Below are 23065 nucleotides of genomic sequence, written 5' to 3'. Positions count from 1 at the left end.
CAAGAAGAATCGTCGTGATCTTGAACAGCTTCAGGATCAGCTGCTACCCCTCCACCAACAGTCCCCTCAACAACAAACTCAAACATTTAAGGACTCTTACTTTTGCACTTTATAGATGCTATTTTCCCTCTCTGATTTTCACAGTCAGCTTGTTTACATTTCATTATTTGGTTCCCTGTATTCGTATCTCCTTGAGTACAGATTTTTTTCCACTACAAATAAGTAGTAATTCTGCCTTGCTTGCAGGAAAAATAAGCTCATATATATACTCTGATAATAAATCTGCTTTGATTTTTAAAAATATCTCTATAATCTTTAATTAAGTTAGTGATTTTTTTTTAAAGTAAGGTAACCTTCCAGATGCAAGTGGTTTAGAGGAGTTTAAATAGCTCCAGTATAATAGCAAAAAGGAAGAGAAAAATATGGAAAATCACATCAGCTACTAGTGTGCTCACCCAAACATGTCAGGAACTTTTTCGGCGGCCGACCTCTGCACACTGGTGGGGGAACCTGTATTGGCTAGGACAAGTCCAGATGAGCTGGTTTTAACCGGTTCAGCTTTAGAACTCTTCTTGCCCCCAATGTCAAGGGTGAACGTTGAAACTTTCCAGTGTAGCACCCTGTATGGACCCTCATAAGGTTGCTGAAGGGGAGTCCTGCGCATGCTTCTGCGCATGAACACATGCTCATAAGAGGACAAGTCCGGGGGAGGGGGGGTTAGCTGCAAGGTGGTTGACCATGTTGTGATGGCAGGGGTGGTGTAATGGAGCCCAGTTTGTCATGCAGCTTTTCGAGGAGGACAGCAGTGTCTGTGTCTTTCCTGGTTGCTGGAGGGAGGAATTGGCCCGGTACTGCGATGGTCTCTCCGTAGATTAGTTTGACAGAGGAGGCCCCAAGGTCATCCTTGGGCGCTGTGCGAATTCCCAGGAGAACCCAGGGCAGTTTGTCCACCCAGCTGGGCTTCTCGAGGTGTGCCATCAGCGCCGATTTGAAATGGTGGTGGAAGTGCTCGACTAGCCCATTGGCTTGGGGGTGGTAAGCTGTGGTGCAGTGGAGCTGGGTGCCCAGGAGTCTGGAGCATTCTGTCCACAGGGCAGAGGTGAATTGCACCTCCCAGTCAGTTGTGATGTCTGCTGGAACCCAAAAGCAGGAGATCCAGGTGACCAGAAAAGCTCTGGCACATATCTCTGGGGAGGCATCTGGAATGGGAATGGCCTCTGGCCAGTGAGTGAACCTGTCCATCTCCATGAGTAGGTAGCATGACTCCCGGAAGACTGGCAGGGGTAGAACTATGTCAAGGTGGACAAGTTAGAACCTGTGGGTTGGGGTGTCAAACTACTGGAGTTGGTGCTTGGTGTGTTGCTGGACGGTCTGTTCAGGTTTTTGCCCACTCCATCACCTGTTTACATAGGCCGTGCCAAACAAATTTTGCAGACACCAGTGTGAATGGGGTGTGACAAACTGTGGATACCATCGAAGACTGTTCTCCTCCATTGGGCGGGGATGAGAGGTTGGGACTGGCCAATGGAAATGTTGCAGAGGAGCGTGGTGCCATCAGCATCAAGCGGGAGGTCTTAGAGTTGCAACCCCATGATTGCAGTTCTGAAGATGCATGTCTCGGGGTTGTTCTGTTGTGTCCAAGCCAGATCATGGTAATTGATGCCCTGTGACATAGCATTGACTACTGGCTTGGAACGTGTGTCTGCCAGCACATTGTGCTTTCCTGAAAGATGTTGGATAGCAGTGGTGATTTCAGAGACATATATAAGAGCCTCTGCTGTCAGGCAGACCACGGGTTGGAGGATTTTGAGAAGGCAAAAGTAAGTGGCTTGTGATCAGTGTAGAAAGTGAACAGGTGTCCTTCGAGGAAGTAGTGGAAATGACCGACGGCCAGGTAGAGGGAGAGTAGTTCTCGGTCAAATGTGGTGTGTTTCAGTTTGGGCGGCCGCAGTTGTCAACTGAAAATGGTGAAGGGTCTCCATGAGTCATCAATGAACTGTTTCAGGACAGCACTCACTGCTGTGTTGGACGCATCGATTGTGAAGGCCGTTGGTACATCCATTTGTGGATGTACTAACATCATTGTGTGGGCCAAGGCCTCTGGTTTGTTCAAAAACATTATGAGCCTCATCCGTCCATTCAAGCTCCTTCAACGAGCCCGACATTAACGTGAAGAGAGGGTGCATAATCTTGGCTGCTGCAGGGATGAACCTGTTGTAAATATTTACCATGCCTATGAACTCCTGTAGACCCTTCAGTGTTGGCAGTCTGGCGAACTGCCGGATGGCATCGACTTTGTCTGGTAAGGGGGTGGCGCTGGCTGTGGTAATTTTGTGGCCCAGAAAATCTATTTCCGTGAGGCCAAATTGGCACTTCTCCAGGTTAATAGTGAGGCTGAACTGTGCGAAGCAAGTAAAAAGTTGGTGGAGATGTATCATATGCTCCTCAGGCGAGTTGCAGGCTACCAGAATGTCGTCAAGGTAAATGAAAAGAAAAGGCAAATCTCTACCGACTGCATCCGTGAGGCACTGGAATGTCTGGTCTGCACTGGAATGTCTGGTCTGCATTTTTTTTTTTAAAAACAGAACTACATGCGTAAGAACTTGAACGGGTCGAACATGGTGATGATAGCCGTCTTCTGAACGTCATCCGGGTGAACGGGGATCTGGTGGTATCCCTGGATTAGGTCAACTTTGGAGAAAAGCTTTGCACCATAGAGGTTTGCTGCAAAATCCTGGATATGGGGAATTGGATAGTGGTCCGGTGTCATTGCATCATTGAGTCATCTGTAATCACTGCAGGTTCTCCAGTTGCCATTGGACTTAGGCACCAAGTGGAGGAGTGAGGCCTACTATCAGAACGTCGGATGATGCAGAGCTCCTCCATGCACCTGAACCTTTCCTTGCCGAGGCTGAGTTTGTCTAAGGTTAGGTGGTGGGCCCATGAATGCAATGGTGGGCCAGTGGTGGCAATGTGGTGTTGGGCACTGTGCTTGGGCATAGCTGTCATGAACTGGGGTGGAAGATGGAGGGAAATACTGTGAGAATCGGCTGTACTGGCCATGTTGGGTCTCCACGGAAATAAATTGGCTGGAAGGGTCATTGGACTTACTGAGGGGCACTGAGTGGAAAGTGTACCTGGAGGAAATCTGCACCCAGCAGATGCTTGTCCACTGAAGCAAGAGTGAAGGACTATTGGATTGTGGTGTCACAGAAATGTACAGGAATCCACCTTTTTCCAAAGGTTCTGATGGTAGTGTTATTGGCAGCATGCAGGGAAGGGCTGTGGGGTCACGTGTGCATCTCGAGTGCCATGGGGGTGTATGACACTTATCTCCGTTCCCCCGTGTCCACAAAAAACATGTGGCCTGAGATGCTGTCCCAGACATGGAGATGGCTATTCAGTGGGCCAGCCACTGCAGCCACTAACAGTGGCTGGCCCTGTTGTTTCCTGGGAGTACCCCCAATGTTTTGGGATCAGATCTGTTTTCTGGCAAGGTGGGACCTGCTCACGTGGTGGACTTAATTTTGGCACTGTCCTCAGTGATGGCCGCATAACACAGTTGACCGAGTCTTTAGCTTTGCGCTTGAAATGGTAGAGAACATCTGCTTGCACTGCAACCTTGCATGGGTCACTGAAATCCACGTCAGCTAACAGGAGTCTGATGTCCTTGGGCATCTGCTTGAGAAACACCTGCACAAATGTGAGGCAGTGCTTGTGGCCTTCCACAAGCACTCGTCCATGAGGGCAGAGGGGGTCCTATTACCTAGGACATCCAGGTGAAGGAGCCTGGCTGCTCTCTCGCATTGTGAGCCATGTATTTACTTCCCTCTGGCGGTGCCTGAACGACGTCATTGACTTGTGAGGTGGCTTCCTGGTTGAGCGAGCTGACGATGTATCTCGTCAAATCGAAGGTTATCTGTTTGATCTGGAACTGGGCCTCTGCTTGGCCAAACCAAGTGCAAGGCCTGTTCATCCAGAAAGTTGGCAGCTTCAACGCAATGGTGCCTACAGCTGCTTGTTCCGTTGTGTCGAGTCTTCAGGACGTGTTGTGTGTGAGCGCAGTGAAGAGACTGAGACAATAGGCTGTGAGCTTGAGTATCACAACTGGTTTATTTTGAATTTCGCACTGCAGCCTTCAAGCCTGTCCTCAGTCCTGCCCCTAACGATCCGGCACTTGTGTCCTGATGACGGAAGCACATATGCCTATCCTTTCCACGGCTGCCACGCCGAATTCACATGGCAAGCAGGGCTGGTTCACCTTGTAAACATGTGCGTCACCACAACATGCTATTAATCCACTATGAAAATGAAATCGAATATTAAAAAGCTAAGAGTCTTAGTATTAGAAATTCATGGAGAATCTGAAAGCTTGGACTGGACAAAATGCCTAACCTATAAATATCTAAAGAAAATACTGATTGGAAAGATTAAATTTAGCAAAAGATTAAGAGGCAAAATTATTTTGAATAAAAAGATCTTTGAACTTTGAATACCTTTTCTATGCCATTTCTTGAAATCTGCATCAAACAAAGACGGTTGAAATAGATGGTTATCTATAATTGGACTAGCCAGTGAAAATCCATTAATTCCAAAGAATTTCCTAAACTGAGCCCAAATTCTCAATCTATTTTTCATCAACGGATTATTTGTTAATTTAGAAAAGAAAAATGGTAGAGGATCCTAAAATTGCCGATATAGAGGCTTTACAATTAAATTCACTCTCTATCTCTTAAATGTGTTATTTCATCTCATTGCAAATCAGATTATGTCAAAGATTCCATTGTTTTACAGTAATCATTCCTTATAAAATGAAAAAGCAGATATAAAAATAAGCTATTCTTGAATGACAAAAAAAGCAATAATGGTGCTGAGAAGGTTCACGAGAATGTTGACAGGATTTCAGGGTCTGAGTTACAGGGAAAGGTTGTGCAGACTGGGGCTTTTTTCTCTGGAGTGTAGAAGATTGAGAGGGGGACTTGATCGAGGTGTTTAAGATTTTAAAAGGGACAGACAGAGTAAATGTGGATAGGCTTTTTCAATTAAGAAAGGGGGAGATTCAAACTAGAGGACATGGTTTAAGATTGAAGGGGGAAAATTATAAGGGGAACATGAGGGGAAATTTCTTTACGCAGAGGGTGGTGGGGATGTGGAATGAGCTTCTGGCAGACGTGGTCGAGGCGGGATCATTGGTTACATTTAAGGAAAGACTGGATCGTTACATGGATAGGAGGGGACTAGAGGGGTATGTTCGGGGTGCTGGTCAGTGGGACTGGTGGGGGGGTTGCTACGGCATGGACTAGAAGGGCCGAACTGGCCTGTTCTGTGCTGTAAGTGGTTATATGGTTATATAAAATACTGAAGACCATATTGTACAGATTCTAATCTTAATTACATTACAATCAATAATGGGGATTTTTATTGCTTTTTCAATTTATATTTAGAACAGGGAAGCAAAATATTTTTGATAATATTGGAAAAAACATTGTGACCATTACACTAATACTATTATATCTCTAGTAAAATCTTTAAAAATGCATTATCTCAGGTAATCTTTCAGTGTTAAACTCACCTCTTCTATCGGAGCTTCCAACAGTCCTGCCTCCCACTCTATGGAGTTTGACGGTGGTTTCTTTGCAGACTTTACTTTCTTCGGAGGCATTTCTTACTTTTCTACCTTGTCTTTCTCAATTATTTTTCTGATGATATGGATCTCCTGAGATGTAAGACACAAATAACAAAGCCGACATTTAAAAAAAGTATTCCAAAAGTATTTTACAACCATAATTCCTGCTTAAAAATGTATTTTCATCATTGTAGCATTCCTGAGAAGAAGCTTTTTCCCCTGTTCACATCTGATCTCAGGTAGCAAAAACCAGGCAATGAAGAGTTGAGGCTGTACTATCATAATCCTTTACTCCTAAAGCTCTCTGCCAAGACCATCATCACACCATAATTCCTTAAAAATATGTAAAGTTAAACCTCTGGTATCCAGAATTCAAGCAACCGGCAAAAATCATCTAGTAAAATAAATTTCAAAAAATAAAAATAAAAAAATAAAAGGCTAAAATAAAACACTTTTAAATGTTCTCTGAACACATAAACCTTTGGTGAAGATGGGAGCAAATATCCAGCCAGCGGAGGGACAAGCTTTGGCCGCAGCAGTTGTTTGAATAAAGTTGTGTGAAACAGCGATGGCCTTGCCCAGGATGAAGAGCTGGATGATGCCGCTCACTGTCGAGGTGACTCTCTTAAAGTGTTTCCTTATACCTGCTTAGTAAGAGTTGCCCCAGTCAGAGGCTTTATCTGTAAACTTGGGGGAGGGGGATTTAATTATCTATAATGTTATGTTTCATCTTTCGGGTGGCTCCATGGGGGGGGGGGGGGGAGATGAAATGATGGTTAAATGTTACCAAAGAATGTGTCTGAAAATGAAGTAAAATTTGATCATTTTAATAAGGAAAAATTAGAGTATGAGACAAAGCAAACTGGAAATGAAAAATGAGATAGTAAGAGTCTGCACTGATATTTTAAAAAGAGTTAACAAAGTGAGCATTGGTCTAATAAACTTTTGTCTGGAAAATTAATAAAATGAAATATGATATTCACTATGGAGGGTACAGGCAACATCCCAGAAGATGCTGTAAACTGGGAATTGGATAAGGAAGAAACTCAAAAAATACAATCAATATAAAATTTATATTTGTAGTAATATCAGAGGCCTGAGCACAACTGCTCGATACCCCATTCAATGCACCTTCCCAACCCAAAAAAGAACTCCATTATGCTTATTGTTTCCTATTAGCCAGCCATCTCTCCATTCCACTGTTTCAAATAAGGGGTTGTCCATTTTCGCTGAAACTGTTCAAGTTGGGGATGGAGGGAAAGAGTAAAACAACAAAGTGATTGTTTTAGGAGACAGTCGAGTTAGAGGAATAGATATTGACTTCTACAACTAGAAGCACAAAGCCAAAAGACTGCATTGCCTCCCTGGTGCCATGCAAAAGACATCTTCTCAGGACCAGAAAGGAAGAAGTGGGAGAATCAGGATACAGTCTATATACACACCAACAACACAGGTTCTCCCAATAGACAATATGGGTTCGGCCAAAAGAGTTTGAACAGGTAAGGATGTATTGTGAAGCAGGACAACAAAAGTAATAATATCTAGATCATTAACTGGCCAATAAGCAAATCAGCATACGGATAATAGGGAGATGAATTCATAGTTCAAAGAGTAGGATCAGAGAAATGGGTATCAATTCATGTGGCTTGATCTCTTTTATGCCTTGGGGACAAACACAAATAGCCCCTATATTTTCTTAATCACCTGATTACATGTTGTCTTACCTTCAAGGATTGGTGTACATGAACTCCAAGGTTCTTATGTTTCCCTACCTGATTGGTATCCTCTCATTTACCTTATTTGGCCCTAATACACTTCCTTGTACCTTGCTTCTCTGAATTGAATGTTACTTCTGTTTTTCTGGTAAATTTAATAGAGGATTAAAAATAATGTTTTAGCAACCATGCAGATGCAACCTGTCTTCATAATTAAAATATAATGCATTTGGCTTCCAAACAGGCAATGATTGAACCATCAAATTATATTAATAAAATCAGAGCTTTGTCCAGAATCCTGCCTGCTACAATAATCACATAATTATCCAGCTTTATACAGTTAATTCAAAACGTTAATTTTATGTCAAATATGTAGAAAAAGGGAAGTAGTAATTTTGTCAGTAAATGTGATCCAAGTGGATCTGTGGCTGAAAGTCATTTATAATAAGAACAGACAGTGCTAGGTTTGATCAGAAGATATTTACCCCAAATGTTAACCCTCATTCAAGGTCCAATTGCAGAGGGATGAACTGATATCAAGCTGGCGAAGTTTGGTAATCAACTTGGAGGGAATCACAGTATTGAATGCTGAACTAAAGTCAATGAACAACATTTTGACACAAGAGTTGATGCTCTCCAAGTGGATTAGGGCAGAGTGAAATGCCGTGGAAATGGCATCCTCAATAGACCTGTTGGTGAGATAGGTAAATTGATGGGAGTGCAGAGTTGTGGGCAAACAGGATTTCAAATGATGGGCCTTGATTTACTGCAAGTGATGTGGTGCAATTCTATTCTGTTGAGTTATACAAGTCATGATGATGTGTGACCCCTGAGAGGAAGCTGGTGTGGATGTGTCACATGCAATTGCTACACTTAAAAAGGGGAGGGAGTGCTGGCTGAATTGGAAAGATTTGTGCCTGTCACAGCATGATATGTCCAACAAAGAAAGTAAACCAAAATACTTCAAGAGATTTTAAATCTCCTACTTTACTGAATCTTCTTTGGCTTGGCTTCGCGGACGAAGATTTATGGAGGGGGTAAAAAGTCCACGTCAGCTGCAGGCTCGTTTGTGGCTGACAAGTCCGATGCGGGACAGGCAGACACAGTTGCAGCGGCTGCAGGGGAAAATTGGTTGGTTGGGGTTGGGTGTTCGGTTTTTCTTCCTTTGCCTTTTGTCAGTGAGGTGGGCTCTGCGGTCTTCTTCAAAGGAGGTTGCTGCCCGCCAAACTGTGAGGCGCCAAGATGCACGGTTTGAGGCGATATCAACCCACTGGCGGTGGTCAATGTGGCAGGCACCAAGAGATTTCTTTAGGCAGTCCTTGTACCTTTTCTTTGGTGCACCTCTGTCACAGTGGCCAGTGGAGAGCTCGCCATACAACACGATCTTGGGAAGGCGATGGTCCTCCATTCTGGAGACGTGACCCACCCAGCGCAGCTGGATCTTCAGCAGCGTGGACTCGATGCTGTCGACCTCTGCCATCTCGAGTACTTCGACGTTAGGGATGAAAGCGCTCCAATGGATGTTGAGGATGGAGCGGAGACAACGCTGGTGGAAGTGTTCTAGGAGCCGTAGGTGATGCCGGTAGAGGACCCATGATTTGGAGCCGAACAGGAGTGTGGTTATGACAACGGCTCTGTATACGCTTATCTTTGTGAGGTTTTTCAGTTGGTTGTTTTTCCAGACTCTTTTGTGTAGTCTTCCAAAGGCGCTATTTGCCTTGGCGAGTCTGTTGTCTATCTCATTGTCGATCCTTGCATCTGATGAAATGGTGCAGCCGAGATAGGTAAACTGGTTGACCGTTTTGAGTTTTGTGTGCCCAATGGAGATGTGGGGAGGCTGGTAGTCATGGTGGGGAGCTGGCTGATGGAGGACCTATTGAATAGGATCTATTTAAAGATACAAGCCAGGGTTGGTATTTAAAGATACAAGCCAGGGTTGGTATTTAAAGATACAAGCCAGGGTTGGTATTTAAAGATACAAGCCAGGGTTGGTATTTAAAGATACAAGCCAGGGTTGGTATTTAAAGATACAAGCCAGGGTTGGTATTTAAAGATACAAGCCAGGGTTGGTATTTAAAGATACAAGCCAGGGTTGGTATTTAAAGATACAAGCCAGGGTTGGTATTTAAAGATACAAGCCAGGGTTGGTATTTAAAGATACAAGCCAGGGTTGGTATTTAAAGATACAAGCCAGGGTTGGTATTTAAAGATACAAGCCAGGGTTGGTATTTAAAGATACAAGCCAGGGTTGGTATTTAAAGATACAAGCCAGGGTTGGTATTTAAAGATACAAGCCAGGGTTGGTATTTAAAGATACAAGCCAGGGTTGGTATTTAAAGATACAAGCCAGGGTTGGTATTTAAAGATACAAGCCAGGGTTGGTATTTAAAGATACAAGCCAGGGTTGGTATTTAAAGATACAAGCCAGGGTTGGTATTTAAAGATACAAGCCAGGGTTGGTATTTAAAGATACAAGCCAGGGTTGGTATTTAAAGATACAAGCCAGGGTTGGTATTTAAAGATACAAGCCAGGGTTGGTATTTAAAGATACAAGCCAGGGTTGGTATTTAAAGATACAAGCCAGGGTTGGTATTTAAAGATACAAGCCAGGGTTGGTATTTAAAGATACAAGCCAGGGTTGGTATTTAAAGATACAAGCCAGGGTTGGTATTTAAAGATACAAGCCAGGGTTGGTATTTAAAGATACAAGCCAGGGTTGGTATTTAAAGATACAAGCCAGGGTTGGTATTTAAAGATACAAGCCAGGGTTGGTATTTAAAGATACAAGCCAGGGTTGGTATTTAAAGATACAAGCCAGGGTTGGTATTTAAAGATACAAGCCAGGGTTGGTATTTAAAGATACAAGCCAGGGTTGGTATTTAAAGATACAAGCCAGGGTTGGTATTTAAAGATACAAGCCAGGGTTGGTATTTAAAGATACAAGCCAGGGTTGGTATTTAAAGATACAAGCCAGGGTTGGTATTTAAAGATACAAGCCAGGGTTGGTATTTAAAGATACAAGCCAGGGTTGGTATTTAAAGATACAAGCCAGGGTTGGTATTTAAAGATACAAGCCAGGGTTGGTATTTAAAGATACAAGCCAGGGTTGGTATTTAAAGATACAAGCCAGGGTTGGTATTTAAAGATACAAGCCAGGGTTGGTATTTAAAGATACAAGCCAGGGTTGGTATTTAAAGATACAAGCCAGGGTTGGTATTTAAAGATACAAGCCAGGGTTGGTATTTAAAGATACAAGCCAGGGTTGGTATTTAAAGATACAAGCCAGGGTTGGTATTTAAAGATACAAGCCAGGGTTGGTATTTAAAGATACAAGCCAGGGTTGGTATTTAAAGATACAAGCCAGGGTTGGTATTTAAAGATACAAGCCAGGGTTGGTATTTAAAGATACAAGCCAGGGTTGGTATTTAAAGATACAAGCCAGGGTTGGTATTTAAAGATACAAGCCAGGGTTGGTATTTAAAGATACAAGCCAGGGTTGGTATTTAAAGATACAAGCCAGGGTTGGTATTTAAAGATACAAGCCAGGGTTGGTATTTAAAGATACAAGCCAGGGTTGGTATTTAAAGATACAAGCCAGGGTTGGTATTTAAAGATACAAGCCAGGGTTGGTATTTAAAGATACAAGCCAGGGTTGGTATTTAAAGATACAAGCCAGGGTTGGTATTTAAAGATACAAGCCAGGGTTGGTATTTAAAGATACAAGCCAGGGTTGGTATTTAAAGATACAAGCCAGGGTTGGTATTTAAAGATACAAGCCAGGGTTGGTATTTAAAGATACAAGCCAGGGTTGGTATTTAAAGATACAAGCCAGGGTTGGTATTTAAAGATACAAGCCAGGGTTGGTATTTAAAGATACAAGCCAGGGTTGGTATTTAAAGATACAAGCCAGGGTTGGTATTTAAAGATACAAGCCAGGGTTGGTATTTAAAGATACAAGCCAGGGTTGGTATTTAAAGATACAAGCCAGGGTTGGTATTTAAAGATACAAGCCAGGGTTGGTATTTAAAGATACAAGCCAGGGTTGGTATTTAAAGATACAAGCCAGGGTTGGTATTTAAAGATACAAGCCAGGGTTGGTATTTAAAGATACAAGCCAGGGTTGGTATTTAAAGATACAAGCCAGGGTTGGTATTTAAAGATACAAGCCAGGGTTGGTATTTAAAGATACAAGCCAGGGTTGGTATTTAAAGATACAAGCCAGGGTTGGTATTTAAAGATACAAGCCAGGGTTGGTATTTAAAGATACAAGCCAGGGTTGGTATTTAAAGATACAAGCCAGGGTTGGTATTTAAAGATACAAGCCAGGGTTGGTATTTAAAGATACAAGCCAGGGTTGGTATTTAAAGATACAAGCCAGGGTTGGTATTTAAAGATACAAGCCAGGGTTGGTATTTAAAGATACAAGCCAGGGTTGGTATTTAAAGATACAAGCCAGGGTTGGTATTTAAAGATACAAGCCAGGGTTGGTATTTAAAGATACAAGCCAGGGTTGGTATTTAAAGATACAAGCCAGGGTTGGTATTTAAAGATACAAGCCAGGGTTGGTATTTAAAGATACAAGCCAGGGTTGGTATTTAAAGATACAAGCCAGGGTTGGTATTTAAAGATACAAGCCAGGGTTGGTATTTAAAGATACAAGCCAGGGTTGGTATTTAAAGATACAAGCCAGGGTTGGTATTTAAAGATACAAGCCAGGGTTGGTATTTAAAGATACAAGCCAGGGTTGGTATTTAAAGATACAAGCCAGGGTTGGTATTTAAAGATACAAGCCAGGGTTGGTATTTAAAGATACAAGCCAGGGTTGGTATTTAAAGATACAAGCCAGGGTTGGTATTTAAAGATACAAGCCAGGGTTGGTATTTAAAGATACAAGCCAGGGTTGGTATTTAAAGATACAAGCCAGGGTTGGTATTTAAAGATACAAGCCAGGGTTGGTATTTAAAGATACAAGCCAGGGTTGGTATTTAAAGATACAAGCCAGGGTTGGTATTTAAAGATACAAGCCAGGGTTGGTATTTAAAGATACAAGCCAGGGTTGGTATTTAAAGATACAAGCCAGGGTTGGTATTTAAAGATACAAGCCAGGGTTGGTATTTAAAGATACAAGCCAGGGTTGGTATTTAAAGATACAAGCCAGGGTTGGTATTTAAAGATACAAGCCAGGGTTGGTATTTAAAGATACAAGCCAGGGTTGGTATTTAAAGATACAAGCCAGGGTTGGTATTTAAAGATACAAGCCAGGGTTGGTATTTAAAGATACAAGCCAGGGTTGGTATTTAAAGATACAAGCCAGGGTTGGTATTTAAAGATACAAGCCAGGGTTGGTATTTAAAGATACAAGCCAGGGTTGGTATTTAAAGATACAAGCCAGGGTTGGTATTTAAAGATACAAGCCAGGGTTGGTATTTAAAGATACAAGCCAGGGTTGGTATTTAAAGATACAAGCCAGGGTTGGTATTTAAAGATACAAGCCAGGGTTGGTATTTAAAGATACAAGCCAGGGTTGGTATTTAAAGATACAAGCCAGGGTTGGTATTTAAAGATACAAGCCAGGGTTGGTATTTAAAGATACAAGCCAGGGTTGGTATTTAAAGATACAAGCCAGGGTTGGTATTTAAAGATACAAGCCAGGGTTGGTATTTAAAGATACAAGCCAGGGTTGGTATTTAAAGATACAAGCCAGGGTTGGTATTTAAAGATACAAGCCAGGGTTGGTATTTAAAGATACAAGCCACGGTTGGTATTTAAAGATACAAGCCAAGGTTGGTATTTAAAGATACAAGCCACGGTTGGTATTTAAAGATACAAGCCAAGGTTGGTATTTAAAGATACAAGCCAAGGTTGGTATTTAAAGATACAAGCCACGGTTGGTATTTAAAGATACAAGCCACGGTTGGTATTTAAAGATACAAGCCAGGGTTGGTATTTAAAGATACAAGCCAGGGTTGGTATTTAAAGATACAAGCCAGGGTTGGTATTTAAAGATACAAGCCAGGGTTGGTATTTAAAGATACAAGCCACGGTTGGTATTTAAAATTTAAATTCCCCTCTGCTAGTATAACAGTGAGCATCTGGGCTGCATCAAGAATCCCAAAATTGTTATGATACAAATAACAGCCAACATATGTTAACTTTCTTGATTTTTGTCCCAAATGAACATAAGAGTACATATTTAAAGCTAAAGATCAGTGCTGGCAGAAAGACAGATTAGTGGAAGCTCTCAAGGATCTGCCAGCACCATTAACTTTACCAAACTTTGCTATTGCTATATGGAATAAAGTTCAGGAATAGTACAGGAAAAACTCAAGAATTTCTCAGAAAGACATCATTATATTTTCTTCTTTCATTCATTAATGTGTACATTATTCAACATCAGAACCTATCACCCATTCCTAATTATCCTACCCCTAAGAGGCTTACTCGGGCACGTCAACCATTGAGTTAGACTGGGCATACACATATTTCATTCTCTGATCAGTGATGAAACAATTAACTAACAAGCACTTCCACAATTATTGATTTTATATCAGATTTTAGGCATTGGAATATTGTTACGAGCCCAAAGGACCCCAAAACCCAGCAGCAATAGACATTCACCAAGACAAGTATTTAAACAAAAGTTGTTTTTAATTATCTTTAAACATGAAAATAGAATCAAACTTTAACTTACCTCTAAACTTAACTAACCCAAATTAACCCCCTTCTAACTCTAAGTGCACATGTATGCAATGTGTGTGTAAATTTAAGAAAAGTTCTTTGGTTCACAGTTCAATCTCACTTCTCCTTCTTCCAAGTTCTCCAGTTGCAGGCAATTCTTATATTGTGCACAGAATTTAACATGTATAAAGTTCACCAGACTTTGGTTTAACGCTCAGGAAGGTTCTTGTAGGGTTTTCAGAGAGAGATTTGTTATTCCAGGATTTCCACAACAGAGTCACCTCAATGCCTCACTGATGAAACTTGCCCCATCATGGTTTTCCAAATAGTAACCTCTTTGTTCAGGCTATCACAGAGTTCCTTTCTGTTCCACTTATTCCAAGAGAAGCATCAGTCAGATAGTACTTCCAGCCATCCACTGCTCTGGAAATTTCTGTTTCCAACCAGCTCTTCCTGCCTTGCACTGTTCAGCTCCTTTCAGTGTCAGACACACAAGCTAAGAGAGCTTATTGAGAGTGGTCTCACCTCCAACTGAGACTGCCAGGAAGCCCATGTGACTCTCTAACTTGCAAAAGCCCCCACCTTCTTCAGCAAATCACAGAAGTTCTCCTCTCTTGGACATGCTGTTGTCTTAGATCAACAAAACCCAGGAGTGACCTTTCTATGAGTACATTGTAGGTACTTGCAGCCAGTTTGTTGTCTCCAAAACAATTCATTTCATGATGTCATTTCAATTAGCACCTACTTGTGAAATGTGCATAAAAGTCTCCAAAGATCCTGCAATGTTACTGAATATGAATTCTTCAGTCTTTCAAATAAGATCTGTTTTAAAATGTGAGCATGTATGTAATCTACTCTAAATCTTATCAAATTCTCCCAAATATTTATACTCCATTACAATATTTTGATTCTGGGTTTTTAAGTAGTATTAATGATGGATGCTTTTTAATTTCAAAATTCATTGACTCAATTTACATTTGCATGATATTTTTACAATATTTTCAGGCATTGCTGCTAAAGTCATGGAATCATGAAACCATACAACATGGAATTAAACAGGAATGTCTGCAGATGCTGTGATTGTAGTGCAATACACAAGCATGTTGGAGAAGCTCAGCAGGTCACGCAGCATCTATAGGAAGTAAAGGGTAACCAACTTTTCGGGCCTGAGCAAAAAAGGTGGGGATAGGAGGGAGGAAGGAGTAGAGGGAGAGTAACGGGTAAGAGGTCATAGGTGGGTAAAGGTGGGAGGGTAGAAAAGCAAAATTCTGTGGTGATTGGGGAGGGGATAACTCTCTGAATGGAGAGGGAAGGAAATAGGGAGCTGGACAACATTTGATTTTTTGTCTGGACACTCTCCAACCAGATGGCATTTACACCAACTTCTCCAGTTTCTGCTCGCCTACTCTTCATTCTCCCTTCCTTTCTTTCTTTCCTCCAGCTCTCCACCACTTCCCTCTCCATTTACAGAGCCATACCTCCTCCCCTTCTTTGCTGGTGTGCCCTCCTTCCCTTATCCACCTATTACCTTCTGTCTTTGGAACTCTAGTCCTCCCCCTGCTCCTCACCACCATTCTGTTCAGGCATCTGCTGAAATTTGTTCATACCTTGATGAAGAGCTTAAGACCAAAACATTGGCTATGCACTTTTATCTTTGCCATATAAAGTACATTGTTTGACCAGCTGAGTTACTCAAGCTTTGTGTTTTTACTTCAACCACGGGGCCTGCAGACTTTTGTGTTTTACTTCCCTTCTTCAAGGTACAAGTTTTTAAATCCCCTGCCTTACTGAATAAGATCTATTTAAAGATGAGTAGTATTACTTTTTCCAACATCATTACACATTAGAGAAATATATTTACTATCTTCCCCCGAATACAACATTCGGGATGGGGGGGGTGTTATCTGGGGGATGGGGGGGTGTTATCCGGGGGATGGGGGGGTGTTATCCGGGGGATGGGGGGGTGTTATCCGGGGGATGGGGGGGTGTTATCCGGGGGATGGGGGGGTGTTATCCGGGGGATGGGGGGTGTTATCCGGGGGATGGGGGGGTGTTATCCGGGGGATGGGGGGGTGTTATCCGGGGGATGGGGGGTGTTATCCGGGGGATGGGGGGTGTTATCCGGGGGATGGGGGGGTGTTATCCGGGGGATGGGGGGGTGTTATCTGGGGGATGGGGGGGTGTTATCCGGGGGATGGGGGGGTGTTATCCGGGGGATGGGGGGGGTGTTATCCGGGGGATGGGGGGGGTGTTATCCGGGGGATGGGGGGGGGGTGTTATCCGGGGGATGGGGGGGATGTTATCCGGGGGATGGGGGGGTGTTATCCGGGGGATGGGGGGGGTGTTATCCGGGGGATGGGGGGGTGTTATCCGGGGGATGGGGGGGGTATTATCCGGGGGATGGGGGGGTGTTATCCGGGGGATGGGGGGGTGTTATCCGGGGGATGGGGGGTGTTATCCGGGGGATGGGGGGGTGTTATCCGGGGGATGGGGGGGTGTTATCCGGGGGATGGGGGGGGTGTTATCCGGGGGATGGGGGGGTGTTATCCGGGGGATGGGGGGGTGTTATCCGGGGGATGGGGGGGTGTTATCCGGGGGATGGGGGGGTGTTATCCGGGGGATGGGGGGGTGTTATCCGGGGGATGGGGGGGTGTTATCCGGGGGATGGGGGGGTGTTATCCGGGGGATGGGGGGGTGTTATCCGGGGGATGGGGGGTGTTATCCGGGGGATGGGGGGGTGTTATCCGGGGGATGGGGGGGTGTTATCCGGGGGATGGGGGGGTGTTATCCGGGGGATGGGGGGGGTGTTATCCGGGGGATGGGGGGGTGTTATCCGGGGGATGGGGGGGTGTTATCCGGGGGATGGGGGGGTGTTATCCGGGGGATGGGGGGGTGTTATCCGGGGGATGGGGGGGTGTTATCCGGGGGATGGGGGGGTGTTATCCGGGGGATGGGGGGGTGTTATCCGGGGGATGGGGGGCTGTTATCCGGGGGATGGGGGGCTGTTATCCGGGGGATGGGGGGCTGTTATCCGGGGAATGGGGGGCTGTTATCCGGGGGATGGGGGGCTGTTATCCGGGGGATGGGGGGCTGTTATCCGGGGGATGGGGGGCTGTTATCCGGGGGATGGGGGGCTGTTATCCGGGGGATGGGGGGCTGTTATCCGGGGGATGGGGGGCTGTTATCCGGGGGATGGGGGGCTGTTATCCGGGGGATGGGGGGCTGTTATCCGGGGGATGGGGGGCTGTTATCCGGGGGATGGGGGGCTGTTATCCGGGGGATGGGGGGCTGTTATCCGGGGGATGGGGGGCTGTTATCCGGGGGATGGGGGGCTGTTATCCGGGGGATGGGGGGCTGTTATCCGGGGGATGGGGGGCTGTTATCCGGGGGATGGGGGGCTGTTATCCGGGGGATGGGGGGCTGTTATCCGGGGGATGGGGGGCTGTTATCCGGGGGATGGGGGGCTGTTATCCGGGGGATGGGGGGCTGTTATCCGGGGGATGGGGGGCTGTTATCCGGGGGATGGGGGGCTGTTATCCGGGGGATGGGGGGCTGTTATCCGGGGGATGGGGGGCTGTTATCCGGGGGATGGGGGGCTGTTATCCGGGGGATGGGGGGCTGTTATCCGGGGGATGGGGGGCTGTTATCCGGGGGATGGGGGGCTGTTATCCGGGGGATGGGGGGCTGTTATCCGGGGGATGGGGGGCTGTTATCCGGGGGATGGGGGGCTGTTATCCGGGGGATGGGGGGCTGTTATCCGGGGGATGGGGGGCTGTTATCCGGGGGATGGGGGGCTGTTATCCGGGGGATGGGGGGCTGTTATCCGGGGGATGGGGGGCTGTTATCCGGGGGATGGGGGGCTGTTATCCGGGGGATGGGGGGCTGTTATCCGGGGGATGGGGGGCTGTTATCCGGGGGATGGGGGGCTGTTATCCGGGGGATGGGGGGCTGTTATCCGGGGGATGGGGGGCTGTTATCCGGGGGATGGGGGGCTGTTATCCGGGGGATGGGGGGCTGTTATCCGGGGGATGGGGGGCTGTTATCCGGGGGATGGGGGGCTGTTATCCGGGGGATGGGGGGCTGTTATCCGGGGGATGGGGGGCTGTTATCCGGGGGATGGGGGGCTGTTATCCGGGGGATGGGGGGCTGTTATCCGGGGGATGGGGGGCTGTTATCCGGGGGATGGGGGGCTGTTATCCGGGGGATGGGGGGCTGTTATCCGGGGGATGGGGGGCTGTTATCCGGGGGATGGGGGGCTGTTATCCGGGGGATGGGGGGCTGTTATCCGGGGGATGGGGGGCTGTTATCCGGGGGATGGGGGGCTGTTATCCGGGGGATGGGGGGCTGTTATCCGGGGGATGGGGGGCTGTTATCCGGGGGATGGGGGGCTGTTATCCGGGGGATGGGGGGCTGTTATCCGGGGGATGGGGGGCTGTTATCCGGGGGATGGGGGGCTGTTATCCGGGGGATGGGGGGCTGTTATCCGGGGGATGGGGGGCTGTTATCCGGGGGATGTGGGGCTGTTATCCGGGGGATGGGGGGCTGTTATCCGGGGGATGGGGGGCTGTTATCCGGGGGATGGGGGGCTGTTATCCGGGGGATGGGGGGCTGTTATCCGGGGGATGGGGGGCTGTTATCCGGGGGATGGGGGGCTGTTATCCGGGGGATGGGGGGCTGTTATCCAGGGGATGGGGGGCTGTTATCCGGGGGATGGGGGGCTGTTATCCGGGGGATGGGGGGCTGTTATCCGGGGGATGGGGGGCTGTTATCCGGGGGATGGGGGGCTGTTATCCGGGGGATGGGGGTGTTATCCGGGGGATGGGGTTGTTATCCGGGGGATGGGGGGTGTTATCCAGGGAATGGGGGGGGTGTTATCCGGGGGATGGGGGGGGTTTTATCCGAGGGATGGGGGGGTACAGGACAGGAGTACTGCGAGGACGGGGGGGAGGTATCGGGGGGCAGGGGGAACGGGCGGATGGACAGGAGGCAGGGGCGGGAGGAGGTTCTAGTGGGGACGGGCGGGGTTACTGGTGAGGGCGGGGTGGGCAGGGGTTTTACTGAGGTTCGGGGGAGAGTATCGACCTGCTGGCTGAGCTCCGCACTCTCCGGCGCGGCTCCCCTCTGCCGACCCGTCTCTCCCAGGTCCGGTGTGTTGGTTACCCCGGCAACCGCCGCAGCAACCACGCTTCCGAGCGCCAACAAGACCATCAACGTCACGTGGTTCCTGGGTCGCACAGCGAAGGTCCTCCGGTCCCCTGCGCCCTCTGGCGGCTGCCGGCCATCCTCCTGGCCCCGCATCTCCGTCCGTCCCTCGGTCCCTGATTCTGGCCGCAATTGTTTTGCAAGCCGTCCCATTAAGATATGAGACGAGCTTGTCATGGGACCAGACTTTGGCGCATTGCCCTCACGTGTGTGCAAGAGAGAGAAAGTTTGAGGAAGTTTAGCGAGTCTGCAGCCGCTGCCCCCATGGACGCTGCCCCCATGGACGCTGCCCCCATGGACGCTGCCCCCATGGACGCTGCCCCCATGGACGCTGCCCCCATGGACGCTGCCCCCATGGACGCTGCCCCCATGGACGCTGCCCCCATGGACGCTGCCCCCATGGACGCTGCCCCCATGGACGCTGCCCCCATGGACGCTGCCCCCATGGACGCTGCCCCCATGGACGCTGCCCCCATGGACGCTGCCCCCATGGACGCTGCCCCCATGGACGCTGCCCCCATGGACGCTGCCCCCATGGACGCTGCCCCCATGGACGCTGCCCCCATGGACGCTGCCCCCATGGACGCTGCCCCCATGGACGCTGCCCCCATGGACGCTGCCCCCATGGACGCTGCCCCCATGGACGCTGCCCCCATGGACGCTGCCCCCATGGACGCTGCCCCCATGGACGCTGCCCCCATGGACGCTGCCCCCATGGACGCTGCCCCCATGGACGCTGCCCCCATGGACGCTGCTCAGCACTTTCACCAATGCATGGGGCTCCCTGCAAAGGTCACTCAAGCTGCCCCGGACTTTGCAATGTCGGGGCGGAACGAAACGGAATAAATTGCGGCTTCACTTGGAAACAAGCACTTCGTGTTGGTCGGTTGTTGATGTTAGAAAGTGGGGAGGTTCAGCTCTTTAATGGGGCAGCAGAAACCTGCCACTTCTGCAAGGGGAACAGAAAGTCTGGGAGATGATCAAGGGCATCTTCTTCTCTGGCAGAGGAGAGGCGAGGTGGGGAGTGGGATCCTCAGTTGAGGGAAAAAAGAAGGTGGCCACATCCATTTGGACAAATGAAAGAGAATGAATGGAATTATTAGAGGCCACAGGGTGGAGAAAGGGTGCAATCAAGGCAAGGCGGCAGATTTCCAGTGGATTCATGAGGACTGCTCCCATTCACCTTGCCCTGGGGATGGGAAGTAAACTGATTAGTGATTGTACTTTGCAGTCAAGGTTCTAAATTAGGCATAGGATCCCCATTTGTGAATCTTATGTTACAATTCGTCTCATTTAAAACTATGTTCAGTGCAGATCACATTTTAAGATCTAATATTAATTTGATATCGGAAAAGTTAGCAGGTCTCGCACACATATCATTCTCATATGTATTTGCTTCCTATCTAAAATATTATTAGGTTCTTGGTTTCAATCAATGATACCTTAACTTGAGAATGTTATATGCCTCCTGGTTTTAAACCTAGGCCAGACTTCAGGAAATGAAAGGAAAACACAGACTCTGAAGCTCTGTATAAATTAAGTTTTGTTGTCTTGAAAATAAACAAGAACTGCCCCCAATTCCAATAATTTTATATTGTTGAGAATAAATCAGAAAATCTCATTCACAAAGGAAATCTGGTCTCAAACAGACTTCTTAAAGGGGCACTGAAACAAGATTGAAAGAAAAACATTGTCCACGTAAGTTCAAATATATAGAAAAATACTCTTGGCTTTTAATATCAAGTTCAAAGTTCAGATTTATTGTCAGAGTTCATGCATGGCATCATATACATCCCTGAGATTCTTTATCCAGTGGGCCAGTAGAATGTACCAGTCGTGAAAAAAACTGTACTCAAGAAAAGATATGTATACAAAAGAGATACGTGTAAAGAACTTAAATGCAATACAGAAAATAAATACTCAATAATGAATAATGTGCAAAGTGAGAGTCCCTAAACAAGTCTGTTGTTGAGGAGTCTGATGGTGGAGGGGTAACAGCTGTTCCTGAACCTGGGGGTAAGAGTCTGTGGTACCTGTACCTCTTTCCTATTGGCAGCAATGAGAACAGAGCCTATCCTGGGTGGTGTGGATCCTGAATAATTGCTGCTGCTCTCCAACTACATGCTCTCCATGTCGATATTCTTGAGGGTGGGGAGAGTTTTGCCTGTGATGTATTGGGCTGCGTCCACTACCTTTCGCAGGGCTTTCCGCATAGAGGCATTGGTGCCCCGCACCAGGCCTTGAGGCAGTTGGTCAGCACACTTTCCACGACACATCTGTGGAAGTTTGCCAAGGTTTTCGATGTCAACCTGTCAAACCTTCACAAACTCCAGAGGGAGCAGAAGTACTGATGTGCTTTCTTCATGGTGACATTTGTGTGTTGGGTACAAACCTCATTGTAGTGAGTCCATGGTATGAAGCTTTTTATTTGTTTATTTTTGTGTACCTCTTAGTGCAATTTAAATGTTTATCTCCCTTGGATGTGTGAGAATCCTGCTGTTCCAGTGGAGAATGAACTGAGTTTTAACCTGTACTTTTTTTTTCCCCCAGATGGTCTGAAGCTGGCAGCCTTGTTTTTAAAATATGCAGTTTAAGACATAATTATACACAACTACAACTTTGAGTGAAGAAGTTTCTATTAGTTTTCTTACTAGTAGACATTTAAGTCATGGGTCTCATGCCATAGGTGCTCTGTGGTTACTAAGAGATTACTTAAGGTGGTATGTCAGTGAAAAAATAGATAGAGAACCACTGACCTAGAGTAGATTCAATGACTGTGCATCCACAAAGGTCGAGATTCTGATTTTATCTGAAAAGGCTAAGGAGTCACTCTCATCTATTTTGTTGGGAACTTGCCATTTATCTTGCAACAAACGTTCCCAAATTACGTTTCAGAAAAGAGCTTTTGTACCAGTATTGATATTAATGGGGGGCCCGCCGCTGTATTTAATGGTTCTCATCATCTTGATTCTGTTAAATTGCAGCCGATCTTCCATGAATGTCAAAAGACATGTTGAAACAAGCCCATAAATCAGGGAGCATTTAAAAATAGGTCTTGGTCCTACTTTTCAGATGGTCAGTGATAAGGGCCTGTCAGAAGTGGAAATCCAACAGGGTGTTCTGGAATGGAGTGTAGTCATCCCTTTTAAGATTCCTGGTCCACCTGAATTCAAAAGCAGTAATGCAACTGGTATCCGGATTCATCGACTGGCAGCCTCAAGCAACCAGCAAAAAAACTGAGGAAAATAAATAAAAAAAATTAAATAAATAAGAATAAGTAAAAATACATGTTTAAAATTGTAAAAATTAAATGTATGAAATAACACATAAACCTTTAGTGAAGATATGAGAACAACTCCCTGAGCTTTAGCGCAGCTATGGGAAAGGATAAAAGCAGGCAAAATGGGAAAGCGCTTAATTGGGGAAGGTCTAATTATGATGGGATGAGGCAGGAACAAGCAGGAATTGGAAACAGATGTTCAAGGGTGAAAGCACAGAACTGATGTGGAGGAAGTTCAGGGACTACTTGTGCTGGGCTCATGATCGGTTTGTCCCACTGGGACAAGGAAAAGATGGTAGGAAAAGGAAACTGTGGCTGACAAAACAGGAAAGGCAGTTGGTTAAGAGGAAGAAAGAAGCAAACATTAGATATAGGAAGCAGGAAACAGGAAGGGCTCATGAGAAATATCTGGTAGCCAGGAAGGAGCTTAAGAAAGAATTTGGGAAAGCTCAAAGGGGGCATGAGAAGGCCTTGGCATGTAGGGTTAAAGAGAACCCCAAGGCGTTCTATGCCTGGATTGGAAAATAAGTCTTATGAGGCAAGGTTAGCAGAGCTGGGACCTTT

General features: G+C 46.4%; 1 protein-coding gene across 13 annotated transcripts in view; it reads right to left on the bottom strand.

Moving 5' to 3' along the window:
- spag17 (sperm associated antigen 17) overlaps window positions 1–19201 on the bottom strand; it is a 221117-nt gene extending 201916 nt beyond the window's left edge. For 8 of the 13 annotated variants that reach the window (XM_069888412.1, XM_069888421.1, XM_069888417.1 and 5 more), the window contains exons 1-3: window positions 19102–19184; window positions 7351–7486; window positions 5573–5716 (exon numbers count right to left, since the gene is read on the bottom strand). In XM_069888412.1, the coding sequence (XP_069744513.1) occupies window positions 5573–5662 (90 nt within the window). In that variant the 5' untranslated portion in view covers window positions 5663–5716; window positions 7351–7486; window positions 19102–19184. Of the gene's footprint in view, window positions 1–5572; window positions 5717–7350; window positions 7487–19101 lie in introns of all 13 variants that reach the window. The other 5 variants (XM_069888425.1, XM_069888424.1, XM_069888413.1 and 2 more) reach the window with 4 other exon arrangements.
- Window positions 19202–23065: the final 3864 nt, after the last annotated feature.

Source organism: Narcine bancroftii, chromosome 7, assembly GCF_036971445.1.
Source record: "Narcine bancroftii isolate sNarBan1 chromosome 7, sNarBan1.hap1, whole genome shotgun sequence".
NCBI classification, from domain to species: Eukaryota; Metazoa; Chordata; class Chondrichthyes; order Torpediniformes; family Narcinidae; genus Narcine; species Narcine bancroftii.
The sequence above is the reverse complement of the archived record's forward strand: the minus strand, read 5'-3'. Positions and strand labels throughout refer to the sequence as shown.